General features: G+C 42.6%; 1 protein-coding gene across 1 annotated transcript in view; it reads right to left on the reverse strand.

Moving 5' to 3' along the window:
• Window positions 1-15,943, reverse strand: part of LOC120059975 (coiled-coil domain-containing protein 9B) — a 33,559-nt gene extending 17,616 nt beyond the window's left edge. Inside the window, exons 1-5 of the mRNA XM_039009052.1 lie at window positions 15,857-15,943; window positions 14,052-14,156; window positions 13,715-13,870; window positions 13,353-13,517; window positions 9,797-9,868 (exon numbers count right to left, since the gene is read on the reverse strand). Of these exons, the coding sequence (XP_038864980.1) occupies window positions 9,797-9,868; window positions 13,353-13,517; window positions 13,715-13,870; window positions 14,052-14,156; window positions 15,857-15,943 (585 nt within the window). The remainder of the gene's footprint in view (window positions 1-9,796; window positions 9,869-13,352; window positions 13,518-13,714; window positions 13,871-14,051; window positions 14,157-15,856) is intronic.
• Between the last annotated feature and the right edge of the window lie 6,314 nt (window positions 15,944-22,257).

Here is a 22,257-nt window from a genome sequence, read left to right on the forward strand (position 1 = left end):
AAGTTATCAAGTTATCCTGCTTCTTGCCTATCCATAAAGGGTTCTCCAAATCCTGTGAAGCGTGGGAGTGGGTGGATTTCCTCGTCATTCTCGCCAGATATGATTTTGGGTAGTTCCCTGGTAAGAAATGTGACAATTCCTGGTGCAAAAACAACGTCCTACCCCGGAGCTCGAGTAAAATACATTACTAAGCTGCTCCCGAATACATTATGAAGGGCAGCTCTGAACAGTTGAAACTGGATTTTAAAGAGTCTGCTAGACACTAACAAAATAACCCTCATATCTGGCCCTGTGCCCCCTCTGAATCGTGGCATTGAACGCTTTAGCAGGATTCTCTCTCTTCACAAATGGCTACGTGATTATTGCAGCTCAATGGGTGTAACTTTTGTTGACAATTTTGATAACTTTTGGAAACAAAACACATTTTTTATAAGGAGGATGGGATCCATCTAAATAATTTGGGTTCCTGGACCCTTTCACAGCATCATAAGGCTGTGTTGAGACAATGACTTATCAATGACCCAAGCCCAGCTCAGCCAATCCCTACCATTGTGACGCAGAGTTGTCATAATGCTTCAGCAAATGTACATTACCAGGGGCGTTGGTAGACACAATGTAAGTAACCTAATTAATGTCTCTCTTAACTGTCCTGAATGCCTCTGCTGATCCTACAGCTATTGTATGCAGTAATCATGTGCCTATGATTTATACTGCTGGCACTGAGCCGGTATGCCCTAGGAGGAAGTTCACTGTTTGCAGTTCACCCTGCACTAACATAAATAACAGGAGCTTATCTACTTCTGCTAAGCTTCCCAGTAAAGCAATAAAAATAAGTAAGCATCCCAGAAGAAAAGTGATCAAAATAGCCCAAGTTAACATGTGTAGCTTAAGAAACAAGGTTCATGAAATCAATAATTTGCTAGTAAAAGATGACATTCTGAAACTCACTTAGATAATACCTTTGATGATACAGTGGTAGCAATACAAGGTTATAACATTTACAAAACATATATAAATGCCAATGGTGGAGGTGTTGCTGTTTATATTCAGAACCACATTCCTGTAAAGATTAGAGAGGATCTCATGTTAAATACTGCCCCTCCTAAAGCCCATTCTGGTGGGAAGCTGCTATAGACCACCAAGTGTTAACACTCAGTATCTGGATAACATGTGTGAAATGCTTGATAATGTATGTGAAATCAACAGAGGTATATTTTCTGGATGATTTTAAATATTGACTGGCTTTTATCAAGCTGCCCACTCAAGAAAAATATTCAAACTGTAACCAGTGCCTGCAACCTGGTTCAGGTTATCAGTCAACCTACCAGGGAAGTTACAAACAGCACAGGGATTAAATCATCAACATGTATTGATCACATCTTTACTAAGGCTGCAGAAATTTGCTTGAAAGCAGAATCCAGATCCATCGGATGTAGTGAGCACAATATAGTAGCCATATCTAGGAAAACCAGATTTCCAAAGGCTGGGCCTAATATAGTGTATATGAGGTAATACAATAAGTTTTATAGTGATTCCTATGTTATTGATGTAAAGAATATTTGCCTGCAACAAAAGCTGACACTACACAGCCAAGTAGATATTGTAATTTTGAATTCCTTAAAGTGAGTGTGGAAGAGGTGAAAAAATGAATGTCTACTGTTGTGATGTTAGTACCATTAATGCAATGACGATTATTTTATCAAATAATTACATACCACGTTCAATTATTACGCAATTAAATAGAGGTCTACCAATGGTCGTTTGATAGGGAAATGTTCTTCTTTTCTCATCTTCGGTCGAGTTTACTAGACTATTTTACATATACAGCTGCAGACTGTGAATGTGTAGTCTTTATCTTCTTCACTCATCGAGAGTTCCTAACCATTTGTAACGTATTCAGCTCGTGCTGCACGTAACTGGTCTGGTAGAGTCTAACCATTTGCAACATCCGGCTAACACCGTATTCTGCTTGGTCTAATGTGAAAGGGGTTTTATGCACTCTGGCAAAAGGGGGCGTTCCATGACGCCGACATAATGTCTGTGCTCACGTGGGTGTGGTCACTGACTGGGTAAAACATTTATATGAAAAACAATTCTCATTTAGAAGGCTAACATCACATTTCATCTTATCACAAATAGTTTCATATTTAATCATATAAGTTAAACAACATAGATGTAAACCTGACAACTTGGAAATGTACACTTTCAGAGATAGTTATGTTGTTCTACCGTCTTTAATGACATCACAAAATCGAAATGAATTCGACAGAGTTGTTATTTAAATACCCACGGACCATTCCAAATGTTTGGATTACAGAAATACTGTTTCATTATCCAATATTGGATGTTACAGTACTACAAAATAATTATCTCTGTTGTAAAAGGGATTTTTTTACTTCCATTTCTGCAGAGTGGGAGAGAAAGTTCCTGCAAGGTATTTATGACCGTCATAAAATGGTCAACTTCCACCCCCTCCTCTCTGGTGGGAGAGAGAGGGGCTCTCTCTGATCCTCACACAGGAGGGAAGGTCATGACACTATCAACCAACGGCGTCTGACAACTTGGATGGAAAATTATTGAGGATAATAGCGGACGATATTGCCACTCCTATTTGCCATATTTTCAATTTAAGCCTACTAGAAAGTGTGAACCTCCAGGCTTGGAGGGAAGCAAAAGTCATTCCACTACCTAAGAATAGTAACGCCCCTTTTACTGGCTCAAAGAGCTGACCAATCAGCCTGTTACCAACCCTTAAAGTTTTGGGAAAAAATGTTTGATCAGATACAATGCTATTTTACAGTAAACAAATTGACAACAGACTTTCAGCACGCTGATCGGGAAGGACATTCAACAAGCACAGGTCACTTACACAAATGACTGATTGGTTAGGAGAAATTGATGATAAAAATATTGTGGGGGCTGTTATGCTTCGGTGCGGCTTTTGACAATCATAGTCTGCTGCTGGAAAAACGTATGTGTTGACTACACCCCTTGCTATATTGTGGATAAAGAGTTACCTGTCTAACAGAACACAGAGGGTGTTCTTCAATGGAAGCCTCTCCAACATAATCCTGGTAGAATCAGGAATTCCCCAGGGCAGCTGTCTAGGCCCATTACTTGTTTCAATCTTTACTAATGACATGCCACAGGCTTTGAGTAAAGCCAGTGTGTCTATGTATGCGGATGACTCAACACTATACATGTCAGCTACTACAGTGACTGAAATGACTGCAACACTTAACTTCTTATGGGCAGGTGGGACGGTAGCGTCCCACCTGGTCAACATTGCAGAGAAATTGAAATTGCAGAGCACGAAATTCAAACTATAGAATTATAAATATTTAACTTTCATAAATTCACAGGTGTAATAAATCAAAATAAAGCTTAACTTCTTGTTAATCCAGCCGCTGTGTCAGATTTCAAAAAGGCTTTACGCTGAAAGCACACCATGCGATTATCTGAGGACAGCGCCGCGCATACAAAAGCATGAAAAACATATTTCAACCAGGCAGGTGCGCCACGAAAGTCAGAAATAGCGATAAAATTAATGCCTTACCTTTGATGATCTTCTTCTGTTGGCACTCCAAAAGGTCCCAGATACATCACAAATGGTCCCTTTGTTCGATAATGTCCTTCTTTATATCCATAAAAACTCATTTTAGCTGGCACGCTTCAGTCAATAATCCATCCAGTTTTCCTCCATCAAAATGCATACAAAATGAATCCCAAACATTACTAATAAACTTTTCCAAACAAGTCAAACAAACCTTAGGTACCCTAATACGTAAATAAACTATACAATTTAAGATGGAGAATCGTCATTGTCTTTACCGAAGAAAAACAACAAAGAATGCGCTGTCTTCCAAGCGCATGGAAACACTACAGCCAAAATGGAAGCCACTTAGAAAAACTATAAATTCTAGCTAATTTTTCCAAAAACAAGCCTGAAACTCTTTCTAAAGACTGTTGACATCTAGTGGAAGCCCTAGGAACTGCAATCTGGGAGGATTTCGCCTCATAATAAACATGACAGCCATTGGAAACAGTGGTAGGCTGAAATTATTATTTTTTTGGATGGTTTGTCCTCGGGGTTTCACCTGCCATATCAGTTCTGTTATACTCACAGCCATTATTTTAACAGTTTTAGAAACTTTAGAGTGTTTTCTTTTGTTCACCTCACCTAGAATTCCTCACAATCAAATGCCGACCGTATTATCTCCCAAGAGAACTCTCCTCCGTTATTGTCACAGCCGTGTATATCCCTCCGCACGCTGATACCAAGACGGCCATCAAGGAACTTCACTGAACTTTATGCAAACTGGAAACCATATATCCTGAGGCTGCATTTAATGTAGCTGGGGATTTTAACAAAGCTAATTTGCGAACAAGGCTACCTAAATTCTATCAGCATATCGATTGCAGTACACGAGCGAGTAACATGCTTGACCATTGCTACTAACTTCCACGATGCATACAAGGCCCTCCCCCTCCCTCCTTTTGGCAAATCTGACCATCTTATTGCTCCCCTCCTATAGACAGGAACTTAAACAGGAATCGCCCGTGCTTAGGTCTATCCAACTCTGGTCTGACCAATTGGATTCCATGCTTCAATCACGTGGACTGGGATGTGTTCCGGGTAGCCTCAGATAACAACATTGACGTATATGCTGACTTGGTGATTGAGTTTATAAGGAAGTGTATAGGAGACGTTGTACCCACTATGACTATTAAAACCTTCCTTAACCAGAAACCGTGCATTGATGGCAGCATCCGCACAAAACTGAAAGCACGTACCACCGCATTTAATCATGGCAAGGCAATTGGGAATATGGCCGAATACAAACAGTGTAGTTATTCCCTCCATAAGGCAATCAAACAATCAAAGTGTCAGTATAGAGACAAAGTGGAGTTGCAATTCAATGGCTCAAACAAGAGACGTATGTGACAGTGTCTACAGACAGACAATCACGGATTACAAAAAGAAAACCAGCCCCGTCGCGGATATTGACATCTTGCTTCCAGAAAAAATAAACAACTTCTTTGCATGCTTTGAGGACAATACAGTGTCACCAACGCGAACCACTGCCAAAGACTGTAGGCTCTTTCTCCATGGCTGACGTGAGTAAAACATTTAAACGTGTTAACCCTCACAAGGCTGCCGACCCAGACGGCATCCCTTGCTGCGTCCTCAGAGCATGCGCAGACCAACTGGCTGGTGTGTTTATGGACATATTTAATCAATCCCTATCCCAGTCTGTTGTCCCCACATGCTTCAATATGTCCATCATTGTTCCTGTACCCAAGATAGCTAAGGTAACTGAACTAAATGACTATTGCCCCGTAGCACTCACTTCTGTCATCATGAAGTGCTTTGAGAGACTAGTCAAGGATCTCTCTGTACTTTGCTCCATTCATTTTTTTCCTCGATCCTGACTAGTCTCTGTCCCTGCCGCTGGAAAACATCTCCACAGCATGATGCTGCAACCACCGTGCTTCACTGTAGGGATGGTGCCAGGTTTTCTCCAGACATGATGGTTGCCATTCACGCCAAAGAGTTCAATCTTGGTTTCTTTAGGCCAGAGAATCTTGTTTCTCATGGTCAGAGTCCTTTAGGTGTCTTTTGGCAAACTCCAAGCGGGCTGTCATGTGCCTTTTACTCATGTGCCTCCGTCTGGCCAATACCAAAAAGGCCTGATTGGTGGAGTGCTGCAGAGATGGTTGTCCTTCTGGAAGGTTCTCCCATCGCAACAGAGGAACTCTGGAGCTCTGTCAAAGTGACCATCGGGTTCTTGGTCACCTCCCTGACCAAGGCCCTTCTCCTCTGATTGCTCAGTTTGCCTGGGGGCCAGCTCTAGGAAGAGTCTTGGTGGTTCCAAACGTCTTCCATTTAAGAATGATGGAAGCCACTGTGTTCTTGGGGACCTTCAATGCTGCAGAAATGTTTTGGTACCCTTTCCCAGATCTCTGCCTCGAAACAATAAAATTTCAAATCAATCACATGTATTTATATAGCAGCAGATGTCATAACGTGTTATACAGAAACCCAGCTGAAAATACCAAACAGCAAGCAATGCAGATGTATAAGCACTGTGTAGAAACAATCCTGTATCGGAGCTCTACTGACAATTCCTTCGACTTCATTGCTTGGTTTTTGCTCTGGCATGCACTGTCAACTGTGGGACCTTATATACAGTTGAAGTCGGAAGTTTACATAAACTTAGTTTGGAGTCATTAAAACTCGTTTTTCAACCATTCCATAAATTTCTTGTTAACAAACTATAGTTTTGGCAAGTCGGTTAGGACATCTACTTTGTGCATGACACAAGTACTTTTTCCAACAATTGTTGACAGACAGATTACTTCACTTACAGTGAATTATATCACAATTCCAGTGGGTCAGAAGTTTACATACACTAAGTTGACTGTGCCTTTAAACAGCTTGGAAAATTCCAGAAAATGATATCATAGCTTTAGAAGCTTTTGATAGGCTAATTGACATAATTTGAGTCAATTGGAGGTGTACCTGTGGATGTATTTCAAGGCCTACCTTCAAACTCAGTGCCTCTTTGCTTGACATCATGGAAAAATCCAAAGAAATCAGCCAAGCCCTCATAAAACAAATTGTAGACCTCCACCAGTCTGGTTCATCCTTGGGAGCAATTTCCAAACGCCTGAAGGTACCACGTTCTTCTGTACAAACAATAGTACGCAAGTATAAACACCATGGGACCACGCAGCCATCATACCGCTCATGAAGGAGATGCGTTCAGTCTCCTAGAGATGAACGTACTTTGGTGCAAAAAGTGCTAGCAGCTCTGCCATGCCTGAAGAAACAAAACACCCAGCCATTCTTCCCAAAGACAGACACATTTCAAAACTGTTCCTTTGTCATGACCTGGTTGGCCACAGCAGGAGAAATGTCATGCTCTCCAGGCTGCAGCGCATATACTGGGTTCTGCGTGCCAACTCTGCAGCAAGCACCATCATACGGGAATGTCTGGCTTGTCAACGCAAACATAGAAATGTAGGACAGCAGAAAATGGCTTCTCTTCCTATAGGCAGAATCTCTACAGATCTACCACTTTTCAGTCATGTAGGCATTGACTACTGCAGACCTACTGAGGTTAAGAGAGGACGAAGTAATGTAAAGAGGTATGGAGTAATATTCACGTCTGACCTGCTGAGCCATCCTTCTCAAAATGGCTCATTCCTTTGACACAGACTCATGCTTCAGTCCCATTCAACGGTTCATTTGTAAACTCAGCAAAAAAAAGAAATATCCCTTTTTCAGGACCCGGTCTTTCAAAGACAATTAGTAAAAATCCAAATAACTTCACAGATCTTCATTGTAAAGGGTTTAAACACTGTTTCCCATGCTTGTTCAATGACCCATAAACAATTAATGAACATGCACCTGTGGAATGGTCGTTAAGACACTAACAGCTTTCAGACGGTAGGCAATTAAGGTCACAGTTATGAAAACCTAGGACACTAAAGAGGCCTTTCTACTGACTCTGACTGAAAAACTGACTGACTGAAAAACACAAAAAGAAAGATGACCAGAGTCCCTGCTCATCTGCGTGAACGTGCCTTAGGCATGCTGCAAGGGGGCATGAGGACTGCAGATGTGGCCAGGGAAATAAATTGCAATGTCTGTACTGTGAAACGCCTAAGACAGCGCTATAGGGAGACAGGAGAGACAGCTGATCGTCCTCGCTGTGGCAGACCACGTGTAACAACACCTGCACAGGATCGGTACATCCAAACATCACACCTGCAGGACAGGTACAGGATGGCAACAACAACTGCCCGAGTTACATCAGGAACGCACAATCCTTCCATCAGTGCTCAGACTGTCCGCAATAGGCTGAGAGAGGCTGGACTGTTGTAAGGCAGGTCCTCACCAGACATCACCGGCAACAACGTCGCCTATGGGTACAAACCCACCGTCGCTGGACCAGTCAGGACTGACAAAAAGTGCTCTTCACTGACGAGTCGCGGTTTTGTCTCACCAGGGGTGATGGTCGGATTCGCGTTTATCATCGAAGGAATGAGCGTTACACCGAGGCCTGAACTCTGGAGCGGGATTGATTTGGAGGTGGAGGGTCCGTCATGGTCTTGGGAGGTGTGTCACAGCATCATCGGACTGAGCTTGTCGTCATTGCAGGCACTCTCAATGCTGTGCATTACAGGGAAGACATCCTCCTGCCTCATGTGGTACCCTTCCTGCAGGCTCATCCTGACATGACCCTCCAGCATGACAATGCCACCAGCCATACTGCTCATTCTGTGAGTGATTTCCTGCAAGACAGGAATGTTAGTGTTCTGCCATGGCCAGCGAACAGCCCGGATCTCAATCCCATTGAGCATGTCTGGGACTTGTTGGATCGGCGGGTGAGGGCTAGGGCCATTCCCCCCAGAAATGTCTGGGAACTTGCAGGTGCCTTGATGGAAGAGTGGGGTAACATCTCACAGCAAGAACTGGCAAATCTGGTGCAGTCCATGAGAAGGAGATGCACTGCAGTACTTAATAATGCAACTGGTGGTCACACCTTATACTGACTGTTACTTTTGATTTTGACCCCCCCCCCCTTTGTTCAGGGACACATTATTCCATTTCTGTTAGTCACATGTCTGTGGAACTTGTTCAGTTTATGTCTCAGTTGTTGAATCTTGTTATATTCATACAAATATTTACACATGTTAATTTTGCTGAGAACAAGTTGACAGTGAGAGGACATTCCTTTTTTTGCTGAGTTTAGGAGAGGACAATGGAATACATTTTGTCAGCTTTAACCGTGAGCTAAGAGAAGCTCTGAAGGATCTAAACCAAGACAAATTTCAAAAGGCCCTGTTGCAGGACGGTATAAAGTGGAGATTCAACACTCCTCATAGTGCTCACCATGCCGGTGTGTGGGAACAGCTCATCCAGCAAGTAAAGAGTGTTCTTCAACCCGTCGTGAGGCAGGTTTGATGACGAAGCCCTGCAAACAGCTCCATGTGAGATGGAGGCTATTCTTAACGACTGCCTAATAACTTCAGTCTCGAATGGCCCAAGTGTCTTGGATTCCCTAACACCAAATCACATCATTCAACTCAAAGGATAACCATTGTTGCCACCAGGTCTGTTCAAGAAGGACGACTTGTATGCTCGAAGGAGATGGAAACAAGCCCAGTACCTTGCAGAACTTTTCTGGAGAAGATGGACATGTGAGTATCTGTCAATGATGCAGGATCGTCCAAAGTGGAACAGCACAAAGCTGAGTTTCACCACCGGAGACTTTGTGCTCATTGTGGATGCTACAGCTCCACGTAACTCATGGGGCGAATCATTGACACTATGGCAGACTCCAGAGGTCTGGTACGCAGTGTGTGTTTTAAAGACCAAGACCAGTGAGCTGAAGAGGCTCATCAGCAAGCTCGGTTTGCAGTAATGGAGTAGTAATAAGGCAGTAATAACCTGATGACGATGTAAGTCAGACTGCATGTAACACCGTTTGAAGCGGATGTGCCTCTGAGCTGCCGCCTCTGGGTTTCAACACGCAACTCCTGAGTTACTCAACACCTACGCTGACATGTGCACACTGATTTGACATGGATTATCCTATGATGGACAATGCACACACTCTTCAAAAGAAGATTAAGTATGCACAATTGTACAATTAAACAAAATGTGAAAGAATGTATAATGAAATGTTGGTAATATGGTACTTAGGTTACATTTATATTCATGGTAATTGATTGGCTTAGGACAGTAAGCAATTAAGTGCCAATAAGAAGGGGTCTGGTCTCTTACCTGGTGGTAAGGCTCACACTCTGACAGCCAGTGACGCTCCTCTGTCAAACACTTCCCCTGCCCCACTTCATCCTGAAAGTGAGAGAAGAGAGAATGGAGGAGAGAGAGAGAGAAACGGAGAGAGAAAGAAGTTATCAGCACCACAAAAACCATGATTATGTCTGTCAACTAAGTCCTTATACAGAAGGATCGTACTACATACAGCAGGTACCACTGCTGCCCACTGATATTGCTGTCACAAAAATGAATGTGTTCCTGTACTCAGCAGCACAATTCAGACTTTCAGAGAGCTTACACTGCCCCCAAGTGGACACATGGTATCATCATTTTTCAAAGACTATGAAATACCTATTTTACACAGAATTCACGGAATATCAACTGGGGGATAAATAAATAAAACAGGCAATGTTTAACTGATCCCCTTTTAAACAGTCCCAATTGTACTAATTTCTTGCCGATATATCCATTATATACATCCCAGGGCGAAGCACTGGGGAGAGGTGGGAGCAAGAGACTTTACATTTTTTTTTTACTTTGACACTTACCCAATCTTTTTTCTATGACCTTTTTCATATATGTTTGACTATTTATATTCTTAAGGCAATATTCTTCCCAGTATCCATTAAATTCAACGTCTCTACTGCCAACCTTCTAAACGTTCCACTACTGAATAAACCCTAGACTGCTGGTGCTACTAACAGCCATCTCCAGAACAGTGTGAGACAGAGTGAGAGAGGTACAGGGAGTTTTGGAAACAGTCAGGAAGCTTGTCCGAGGAATGATAGAAGACCTTCGGAGTCCCACCATTGAGCCTGGGGTTATGTTCCCCTGTGCGCACACACTCAAAAAGGATCCCTCTCTCTCTCTTACAACTGTTGTAAATCACTTTTCCTCCCCCTCTCTCACACGCTTTATTCCACTCGCTTTCTTCTCCTATCTCCATCCCTTTTTCCCCCTTCATTGGCATGCTGCCCACTCTGTCCTGTCGTTGGCGCCATAATGAGCCCATTCTGAACAAAAGGCAGCCAAATGTTAATTAGATTAAATCATGATTTTCATGACGGCGGGAATGGGGAAACAATGTGGCAGAGGAGAGCAGACTCTCTGTGGTTTAGGAGAGTAACAGAGACTGGAAACAACCTGTCTGCAAGCCTGGTTCTCTTTCTCTCTCTCCATCTCTTCCTCTCTCTATCCCAGGGCCTGTAGTGATAGTACCACCCTGAGGCTCTCCCTGTCACTCATCCTTTCCTACTGATACTCCAGTCATCATCCATTCCCAGTCTCAGTCCTTACCTCCACCAACCCCCCACATCCTCCCTATTTCCCAGGGACACTCCCCTCCCTCCTGTTCTGCCACTGGGGCACAGTAACTACCCCACCCTCCACGCTGGAGAGACCGTCTGGTCTGGTCACAAACACACTGAGCTTATAGGTTCCTATTAACTTCACTGGGTCACTATGAGTGGTACAGAAGACCAGAGGAAGACTGGGCAGTGGACCATAGTCAGCTGTGGATTAATAGGAACCATGCTGCTGCAGTAACAGTGCTGACTGTCTGAAGAGAGTGTTCTGCAGAGCAATCGCCCCCATATAGAGGCTAAACAACATTATGTAAGTGGGGTCCAAATAGAAGTGGACCTGGCAAACAGGCCTAGTTTTTCACGGCTGTCTCAAACACTGGCCATGGCTCAAACGCTGATTCAGTGTACATGGCATGACTACGAGTGTCTGACCAGATAGATATAGGCCAGAAACACAGCCAGGGAACATCCTGTTCACCCTGTACATTTGTCACGTTAACTTCACTGGACCTGGCAGTAGCAGCAGCAGCTTGTAACCACAGGGTTGTGTTCTAGATCATTCTGGAGCTTCGGTCTGTCTGTCCTGTCCCACACTACAGCTTTGTGCAGCTCTCCACTCCTCCTGCAGCACAGATCCTCTCTCTGTTCACAGAGCCTGAAGGACTGGCTGGGTTTCACTTTTTAGTGCTGGAGGATCAGCTGCCGGTAGTGTGCGTCAGTGTGTTGATTGGGCCATGTGCGTGTAAGAATGTGTGTGTTCTTGTGTGTTCCCGACGACAGTCAGAGCACTAGCAGCTGTTCCAAAGACTCTGTGTGCCCAAGGGCTCTAAATCAGAAACCGTGTGGCATTTCACAGAGCAGCTGGGAGTACTGTGTGTGTGTGCGTGTGCGTGCGTGCGTGCGTGCGTATGTGTGCCTGCACAGCTTCTATGAAACCACCTGCATCAGGCAGTTCTTTTAAAACGTTTTCATCTGTACGTATTTATAAACGACCATATCACATCACCGAATCATAACTCATGAAGTAATAGAGAGCTAAGAGTAGCCCTAAGAGGCAGGATGTTAGGGACTTGAAATACAGTAACTCAATAAGGACCATCTTAATTGTCCTTAAATGGTAAGCTTAAACAATGGCTCTGAAAACCAAATTAAAGAAAAATCCTTGGAGGAAAACACACACAAACCATTTATGATCTATTTTCCAAGTTATTCGCTGCAGCCATTCTCAATGGCCGGCCCAGTGTGAGTGAATATAACGAAAGCCCTGAATCAGCTGGATAAATACTTCTCCCTACAGTCTCATGAGGATAACAGCCAGACCACTGTAGAGACAGAGGGACTAACAAGCTGTATGTCTGCTGTCTGCTAAGGGCTCTCGGCTCTGTCTGAACACAGCAGCTACACCCCACCAGGACTGCTTGAGGGGCCCTGCTACAGTATAATGGCCCTCCAGATCAGAACACTGTGGAAAACAATAAACCATATACCATCAAATGTGATATTTTAATTTTTCAACAAACTGTATGTCAACTGAGCACTCTCAGCTCTGACTACAGAAGCTACTAGCTACACTCGGGGCTCCCGAGTGGCGCAGCGGTCTAAGGTACTGCATCTCAGTGCAAGAGGCATCACTAAAGTCCCTGGTTCGAATCCAGGCTGTATCACATCCAGCCATGATTGGGAATCCCATAGGGCGACACACAATTGGCCCAGCGTTGTCCAGATTTGGCCGGGGTAGGCCGTCATTGTAAATAAGACTGTTCTTAACTGAATTGCCAAGTTAAATAAAATAACAATTTTAAAAAACAGCAGGCCCAAATAGCTCCAGGTCAGACCAGTGTGACAGAAGAGTTCACAGTCCCGTCCCCTCCCCCCTCCCCAGTCAATCACCACCCCTGCAGCCCTCCCTCTGTCCAACAGCCTTTGTGCTTCTTTACTACAGGAGGGGAGGGGCCTGCCGACATGTCTGACAACTATGTAAAACAAGACAGCAGCGTATGAGAGGACAGACACAAGGGAGGGGAGGGGAAGGTGGCTAGACAACAAGGTACAGAGCAGGGAATGATGTGGAAGCAATATAAACTAGCCAAAGTCTTGACAGTGTAAAAAAGTGCATAGCCTTTTTTACTACTGCCATATTCTCAATCTATAAAAAGCAGGCTATTATGACATAGGCCTATCGGTTTCCTCCAGGACTCTCAGTTTAGAGTCTCATGTCTCAAGCTAGGATTCGGCCCAAAGTATGCACTGATGACCTGTGGTCCTGTTTCTCTCTTTGCTGTGTGAGTCTGCTGGTGTTTTCCTCTTGCTGCTGATTCCACACGGTGCTGGTTGTCCTCTGTAGGGCTCTTCACATCCAGTGGACTGAGGGGACCTGGACCTGGCCTTCTCTCCAGCCTCTCACTCACCACCCTCTTACCCTGGGATCAAACAAACATGGATCATCAATATGAATCATTTCAATGAGGTTAGGACTTTCCCCTGACCAAGTGACCTTATCAGAAAAAAGTCCTGGCCCTAAACATAATTTGTATCATTCAATGGCATCATTTGACAACAGTTGGCCACAGAACTTTATAATTCCTGCTGTCCCTCATAGGCTCGTCATGTTGTTTACCTTTGTGTTGCCAGCCATGGTGACCAGTAGCTGCTTCCTCCTGCCCCGCCCAGAGCACAGCAGGTTCCCCTCCGCCTCCCTCTCCCCAAGCTCCTGGACCCACTTTGGGGTGGGAGAACCACCCGTGCCTGGTTTGGTCATCACAACACGGGGATCCTACTCAATAGCAAAGTGAACATGACAGTGTGAATCACAGTATCTCAGTAAAACATCTCTATTGCTGATAATATGTGTATGCATATGGTAATTGTGTTGGTAAGAATATTCATATTTCAGAACTATTCTGTATGTAAAAGCATCTCTGTGTACATCTCTGTAGGCAGACGGGGCAACTCACGCTGGTAGACTTGTTGATGGTGATGGTTAAGTCCCCTGCTTTACCCTTAGGGCTTTGCAGTACCATTCCTTCCTTCTCCGCTCTCTTCTTGTCTTCCTCTACCTCCTGCATGGAATGAAACAGAACATGAAACACTTGACATGACAACATCAGGAACCTGATATTATTATTAGTTGTCAACAAACCCTGTAAAAAAGGTGAGTTAAAATGCAGTATTTGTCTTAGATCTTCACTCCATACAAGGCTAGTTGCTAGATACTTATCATTATCGAAGGTTTCCAATGTCACTTGATTTGGGGATATGAGGATTAAACCAATCCAGAAAGACGGCAGGTCTTTTTTTTCTTTCTTTAGGGTGTAGATCAGCTTTAATATTGCATATAGATTGTAGCTTGAATCAATGTAAGTGTCTGCATAATTTCCAATCCCCCATATACATACATACATACGTGTGTGTGTGTGTGTGTGTGTGTGTGTGTGTGTGTGTGTGTGTGTGTGTGTGTGTGTGTGTGTGTGTGTGTGTGTGTGTGTGTGTGTGTGTGTGTGTGTGTGTATACACACACATATATACACACACACCTACCCATTCAATGGTTTTTCTTTCTTTTTACTATTTTATATATTGTACAAAAATAGTGAAGATATCAAAACTATGAAACAACACATATGGAATCATGTAGTAACCAAAAAAGTGTTAAACAAATCAAAATATATTTGAGATTCTTCAAAGTAGCCACCATTTGCTTTGATGACAGCTTTACACACTCTTTAGCATTCTCTCAACCAGCTTCATGAGGAAGTCACATGGAATGCATTTCAATTAACAGGTGTACCTTGTTAAAAGTTCATTTGTGGAATTTCTTTCCTTCTTAATGTGTTTGAGCCAATCAGTTGTGTTGTGACAAGGTAGGGGTGGTATACAGAAGATAGCCCTATTTGGTAAAAGACCAAGTACATATTATGGCAAGAAGAGAAATAACAGTCCATCATTACTTTAAGACATGTAGAAAATAGTAAAAATAAAGAAAAATACTTGAATGAGTAGGTGTGTCCAAACTTTTGACTGGTACTGTATATGTTTTAAAATACATTTTCCTTCATTATTTTCCCCTAACCCTACTACCCCTCCCCTAATTGGAGCAAACTAATGGACAACACCACTTTGGCTTCTACTTCCAGCTTACACATACTATGTACATTTTACAGACACAATGTATTTTACAATAGTTATCTTTTGTTTGTTTTTAATCCCATCCTTCAGCTACGCTCAACCCCTCCCATCTATATCTGAACACCATTCAGTTCTGATTTCTATTTGCCATATATTTTTCAACTGTGCTGTGATGTTTTCCAAAAGTTCTGAACCGTTCTATTCTCATAGTTTCCACAGATTGTAAATTAAAGATAAACATTTTTGCTAAAAGTAGTATTATATTATTTATCGATTGACTATGACTTTCAAAATCACCCAGCAGTGCAATTTGCAGAGTTAGCTCCAGGTAAATTTTGCAATACTTCAGCCATTCCTGAACCTGCGACCAAAAACAAGTTACATAATTTGGACAGTACCAGAACAAATGTTCTAATTATTCTGTCTCTTCGCAGAAAAATCTGTAGAGCTGGATGGTTGTATCCCCCATATATATAACATTATATTGTTTGCAAGAATTTTGTATAATAATTTGTCAAATTAAATAAACTATTTCAGGTCTGTCAACCCCAATCCTCTAACTTCTCCATGTTCTCAGTGCAGATTTAAAATGGTGTCTCTGTTTCAGAGTAAGAACAGTTGAACACTAACTCACCTGGTACCTCTTCATGAGTGCTTCATTCTTCCTGCGGAGCGCCTCAATCCTCTTATCCAGCTCCACATCCTTCTCTTTCTTCAACATGATGTCACTGGGGGTCTGGAGACGAGAGAGAGAATACTCAGCTCATCAGAGCCTTAATGTAGAATCTTATTGGTACCTCAATCAATCAATCCAATTTATTTATAAAGCCCTTCTTACATCAGCTGATGTCACAAAGTGTTGTACAGAAACCAAGCCTACCTGTGAGTGGCTACAGTATCTACAATAAACAATCTAGTGCATGATGGGCATTCAGAATGATTAACTCTCAGCAAAATCCGGCCAACAATATGTAGCAAGCACTGATGAAATGATCTTCTTATAATTCTCGGCTTGACGTGATTTACGGAAGGATCCATCCATAAGTATGAAATATTATCTCCGTCTTTCTACACCAATTGTGTCTGTTGCGGTCACGCACAGTAACAGCAGTAAACACACACAAACCCACAAACATACGTGTCCTCATGGATTGTTCATAATTGGGCTCAGTTACCCAGTAGGAATACCAGAGCAAAGCATAGCATCGTAAACATCCTGATGCTGTCAGCACTACAGAACAGACCAGCATGTCTCCTCATACGACAAAATGCCTCTGACTAAAGCCTCGATGACTTCTTAGGGGGCTGTAACAGGGTGTGTGTTACGCCACTTTTAAAACAGAAGGCATTTCATATGTCATACCACTGTGACACTGTGGTTTTGACTGAACAATAGTCATTACAGTAACCATGAAGGCCGCTAGGCCTAATAACACAAATCCAATTAACTATAAAAACTACAGCTGGTAAGTTGACAGACACACCATTTTGAAATGTATTCAGGGCACAAATCACAGGGATGGAGAATCTAATCCAAAATACAAATCTGGGTAAACTTTGGGCTTCTGATCCTGAGCATTCTCGTAGCAGTCTCTGATGTTATTAGGGTAAGTGTACCTATTAAGTCCACCAAAATCTAAGTTTAGACATTTCTAACATACACAGCCCTAATTTTCATAAGAAAAGTGGAGATAAGATGAAAGATTAATCTCTCGTGAAGTTTTATGACTTTAATTTCCCAATTTTTTTAATGTGACATCAAAATATTTGATCAAATATGTTAAAAGTACAGACTGGACTTAATGGGTACTGAATGTACCCTTTAAGCCCATGGTTGTTCCAGATAAGCCCACTCTTAAATAATCAATTGTAATTCATTTCCAAATGTTAAACACTTACAAAATGACATTTCTTATGTAAGCTTACAATTACAATAATCTCCCCTAAAATTATTAAAATAAAATGATCATTACTATTTATCATTGAAGTAGCATTAATAAAAAGGGGTGTCCAATCGTATCCGCAGAGATCAATTTGAGCTCAGGCTTTTGTTCTTGACAACCTGTCACGTTCCTGACCTGTTTTCCTTGTTTTTGTATTTGTTTAGTATGGTCAGGGCGTGAGTTGGGGTGGGCATTCTATGTTATGTGTTTCTATGTTTAGGTTCATTGTCTATTAGCCTGATATGGTTCTCAATCAGGGACAGGTGTTTTACGTTTCCTCTGATTGAGAACCATATTAAGGTAGGTTGTTCACACTGTTTGTTTGTGGGTGATTGTCTTCCGTGTCTGTGTATGTCGCACCACACGGGACTGTTTCGTTTTCGTTCGTGTTTGTAGTCTGTTCCTGTTCGTGCGTTCTTCGTGTTATTATGTAAGTTCGTTTGTTCAGGTCTGTTGACTTCGTTTATTGTTTTGTAGTTTGTTCAAGTATATTTTCGTCTTCATTATTATTATTAAAATCATCATGTATTCCACCTACGCTGCATTTTGGTCCAATCCTTCTCGCCTCTCCTCATCCGAGGAGGAGGAAAAATATGACGACCGTTACACAACCAGTGTACACCGGATTCCACTAATCATAGACTTCAATCAAAACTTGATTAGTTGAATCAGGTGTCTTACTGCTTGTTTAGAACAAAAACCTGCACCGGCCCTCTGTGGATAAGACACCATCCACAAAGACCATAACACAAACAACTTTTAATGAATTATCTGAAAGCTGTTTAACATTTGCTGTACTCCTATACTTGTTAATTAGGCTTTAGTTTAACTTGCCTTCCTATCTGAAGACTGTTTCAAATCTCCCGCTCTACTGTTGTATTACAAATGGTGATCCAAAAAATAGAAACACCTGGATGAATGAGGGCCAACAATATGACAACGCCCCGGCCCTAACTGCATGAGTAGTCATCCTATAGTCGTCTTCCTGTCCCTCATTTGTTTCAATTTTTGTCCACTACTTGTAGGTCTTCTATGCCTGATATCCTTCAATCCTGAACATATTCTTCTTTCTCTGCATCAATGACTACCTGTCCACTCCAAACGTTGTGGAGAGAGTACAGGGGTTTTTAATTGTATTTAAAATCTTGGTGAAGGCACCATGGACAGATGCATAATATGCATAACTGTAGTTTAAGTATTTTATTCAACTTAAATAAACATTTATGCTCAGGTCTATTCAATATTATGGATATCACACAAGCACAATGTGTTGCAATACAAACTGGGCATAATTGGAGCATACTGGAACAACAATGATTTATGGTAAAAAAGACACAATAGCAAAGTTTACTTAGAATATATTTGGAAACCTATGGTTTGGGGTATTAATATACACTATATATGACAACATTATGCAAAGTCAGTATTGATCATACCGAACAATATTGATTTATTTCCATTTATATTCTGTATAGAGGGTTCTTTCTGTGCTACTTTACCATTGAAGCCCACACGAGATAAATGTCAAATTTACAAAAGGCAACAATGTTTAACAATTCCAAGTTAATTTCACAGTAAAATAAGACAAAATGTATAAAAAGAAATGTTAGCTGTCAGTGCTTAAGATCTATTATATTGTTGTGATTCACCAAGTTATGTTGCTACTGTATTGACTGTGACGTGGCACGACCGCGAGCATGATAATCCCATATTTTCAACTGGCAAGAAATAGTAATTAATACCCATGTAATATGCTATCATGTGCATATACAACACATTAATCTCTTAATTTTACATTAAGTATGATCACTTATCAGAAAAATATCTGAAAAATGTGTTTAGCCGAGAGACGCCTCCACACAAGTTTTTTTGCAGCTTTGAAATTGGCCACTAGTAGGAATTTACACAACTGTCAATAACTTAATAAAACATCCGATTGGCTTTGAATAAAAACTGTTATGATACAACCACATGAACTGGTTGAAACATTAAATAGAAAAATAAATATACAATACCAGTGAAAAGTTTGGACACACCTACTCATTCAAGGGTTTTTCTTTATTTTTACTATTTCTACATTGTACAATAATAGTGAAGACATCAAAACTATGAAATAACACATATGGAATCATGTAAACAAATCCAAATATTTTTTTGATTTTAGATTCTTCAAAGTAGCCACCATTTGCTTTAATGACAGCTTTGCACCCTCTTGGCATTCTCTAAACCAACTTCACCTGGAATGCTTTTCCAACAGTCTTGAATGAGTTCCAACATATGCTGAGCACTTGTTGGCTGCTTCTCCTTCCCTCTGCGGTCCAACTCATCCCAAACCATTCAATTGGGTTGAGGTCGGGTGATTGTGGAGGCCAGGTCAACTCCATCACTCTCCTTCTTGGTCAAATAGCCCTTATACAGCCTGGAGGTGTGTTGGATCATTGTCCTGTTGAAAAACAAATGATAGTCCCACTAAGCGCGAACCAGATGGGATGGCATATCGCTGCAGAATGCTGTGGTAGCCATGCTGGTTAAGTATGCCTTGAATTCTAAATAAATCACTGACAGTGGACTGGGATATGTTCCGGATAGGCTCTGACAATAACATTGATGTATATGCTGACTCGGTGAGCGAGTTTATTAGCGAGTGCATCGGAGATGTCGTACCCACTGTGACTATTAAAACCTTTCCTAACCAGAAACCGTGGATTGCTGGCAGCATTCGCACAAAACTGAAAGCGCGAACCACCACTTTTAATCATGGCAAGGCGACTGGAAACATGACCGAATACAAGGCAATCAAACAAGCTAAGCGTCAGTATAGAGAAAAAGTAGACGCAAATCAACGGCTCAAACACGAGACGTATGTGGCAGGGTCTACAGACAATTATGGATTACAAAAAGAAAACCAGCCCCGTTGCAGACATCGACATCTTGCTCCCAAACAAATTAAACATCTTCTTTGCGCGCTTTGAGGACAATACAGTGCCACTGACACGGCCCGCTACCAAAGCCTGTGGCCTCTCCTTCTCCATTGCCAATGTGAGTAAAACATTTTAAACGTGTTAACCCTCACAAGGCTGCCGACCCAGGCGGCATCCCTAGCCGCGTCCTCAGAGCATGCGCAGACCAGCTGGCTGGTGTGTTTACGGACATATTCAATCAATCCCTATCCCAGTCTGTTGTCCCCACATGCTTCAAGATGGCCACCATTGTTCCTGTTCCCAAGATAGCTAAGGTAACTGAACTAAATGACTATCGCCCCGAAGCACTCACTTCTGTTATCATGAAGTGCTTTAAGAGACTAGTCAATGATCATATCACCTCCACCCTACCTGATACCCTAGACCCACTCCATTTTGCTTACCGCCCCAATAGGTCCACTGACGATGCAGTCGCCATCACACTGCACACTGCCCTATCCCATCTGGACAAGAGGAATATTTATGTAAGAATGCAGTTCATTGACTACACCTCAGCATTTAACACCATAGTACCCTCCAAACTCGTCATTAAGCTTGAGACCCAGGGTCTCGACCCCGCCTTGTGCAACTGGGTCCTGGACTTTCTGACGGGCCGCCCCCAGGTGTTGAAGGTAGGAAACAACATCTCCACTCCCGCTGATCGTCAACACCGGGGCCCCACAAGGGTGCGTTCTCAGCCCTCTCCTCTCTGTCCACCCATGACTGCGTGGCCATGCACGTCTCCAACTCAATCATCAAGTTTGCAGACGACACTACAGTGGTAGGCCTGATTACCAACAATGACGAGACGGCCTACAGGGAGGAGGTGAGGGCCCCCGGAGTGTGGTGTCAGGAAAATAACCTCTCACTCAACGTCAACAAAACAAAGGAGATGATGGTGGACTTCAGGAAACAGCAGAGGGAGTACCCCCCCCCCCCCCCAATCCACATGAACGGGACAGTAGTGGAGAAGGTGGAAAGTTTTAAGTTCCTCGGTGTACACATCACGGACAAACTGAAATGGTCCACCCACACAGACAGCGTGGTGAAGGCGCAACAGCACCTCTTCAACCTCAAGCGGCTAAAGAAATGTGGCTTGTCAACTAAAACATTCAAACTTGTACAGATGCACAATCGAGAGCATCCTGTCGGGCTGTGTCACCGCCTGGTACGGCAACTGCACCGCCCTCAACCGCAAGGCTCTCCAGAAGGTAGTGCCGTCTGCACAACGCATCACCGGGGGCAAACTACCTGCCCTCCAGGACACCAACAGCACCCGATGTCACATGAAGGTCAAAAAGATCATCAAGGACAACAACCACCCGAGCCACTGCCTGTTCATCCCGCTATCATCCAGAAGACGAGGTCAGTACAGGTGCATCAAAGCTGTGACCGAGAGACTGAAAAACAGTTTCTATCTCAAGGCCATCAGACTATTAAACAGCCATCCCTAACATAGAGAGGCTGCTGCCTACATAGACTCAAATCTCTGGACACTTAAATAAATGGAAATAAAGGTATCAGTATAAGGTAATTGTGAATTTGATAGCACAAGCATTTCACTACACTTACATTAACATCTGCTAACCATGTGTATGTGACCAATAAAATTGGATTTGACCAGCAGAGCACCATCACACCTCCTCCTCAATGCTTCACGGTGTGAACCACACAGCCAGAGATCATTCGTTCACCTACTCTGCGTCTCACAAAGTGTCACGTTCATCGTAGTGATGAGACCAAGGCACAGCGTGATATGTATACATTCTTTTTAATCAAACGAAGAAACACTAAACAAACAAAGAAAGAAAGAAAGAAAGAAAGAAAGAAAGAAAGAAAGAAAGAAAGAAAGAAAGAACCAAAACGACCGTGACGCTATAATATATGAGTGCTAACATGCAACTACACATAGACAATAACCCTCAAACCAAACTGGAAAATGGCAACCTAAATAGGATCCCCAATCAGAGACAACGATAAACAGCTGCCTCTGATTGGGAACCAATTCAGGCCACCACAGACCTACATATGCCTAGACTACACACACACACCTAGACATACAAAACCCCTAGACAATACAAAACAATCATACCCACCCTCGTCACACCCTGACCTGACCAAAATAATTCAAC

The sequence above is a fragment of the Salvelinus namaycush genome, chromosome 15, assembly GCF_016432855.1.
Source record: "Salvelinus namaycush isolate Seneca chromosome 15, SaNama_1.0, whole genome shotgun sequence".
Lineage (NCBI taxonomy): Eukaryota > Metazoa > Chordata > Actinopteri > Salmoniformes > Salmonidae > Salvelinus > Salvelinus namaycush.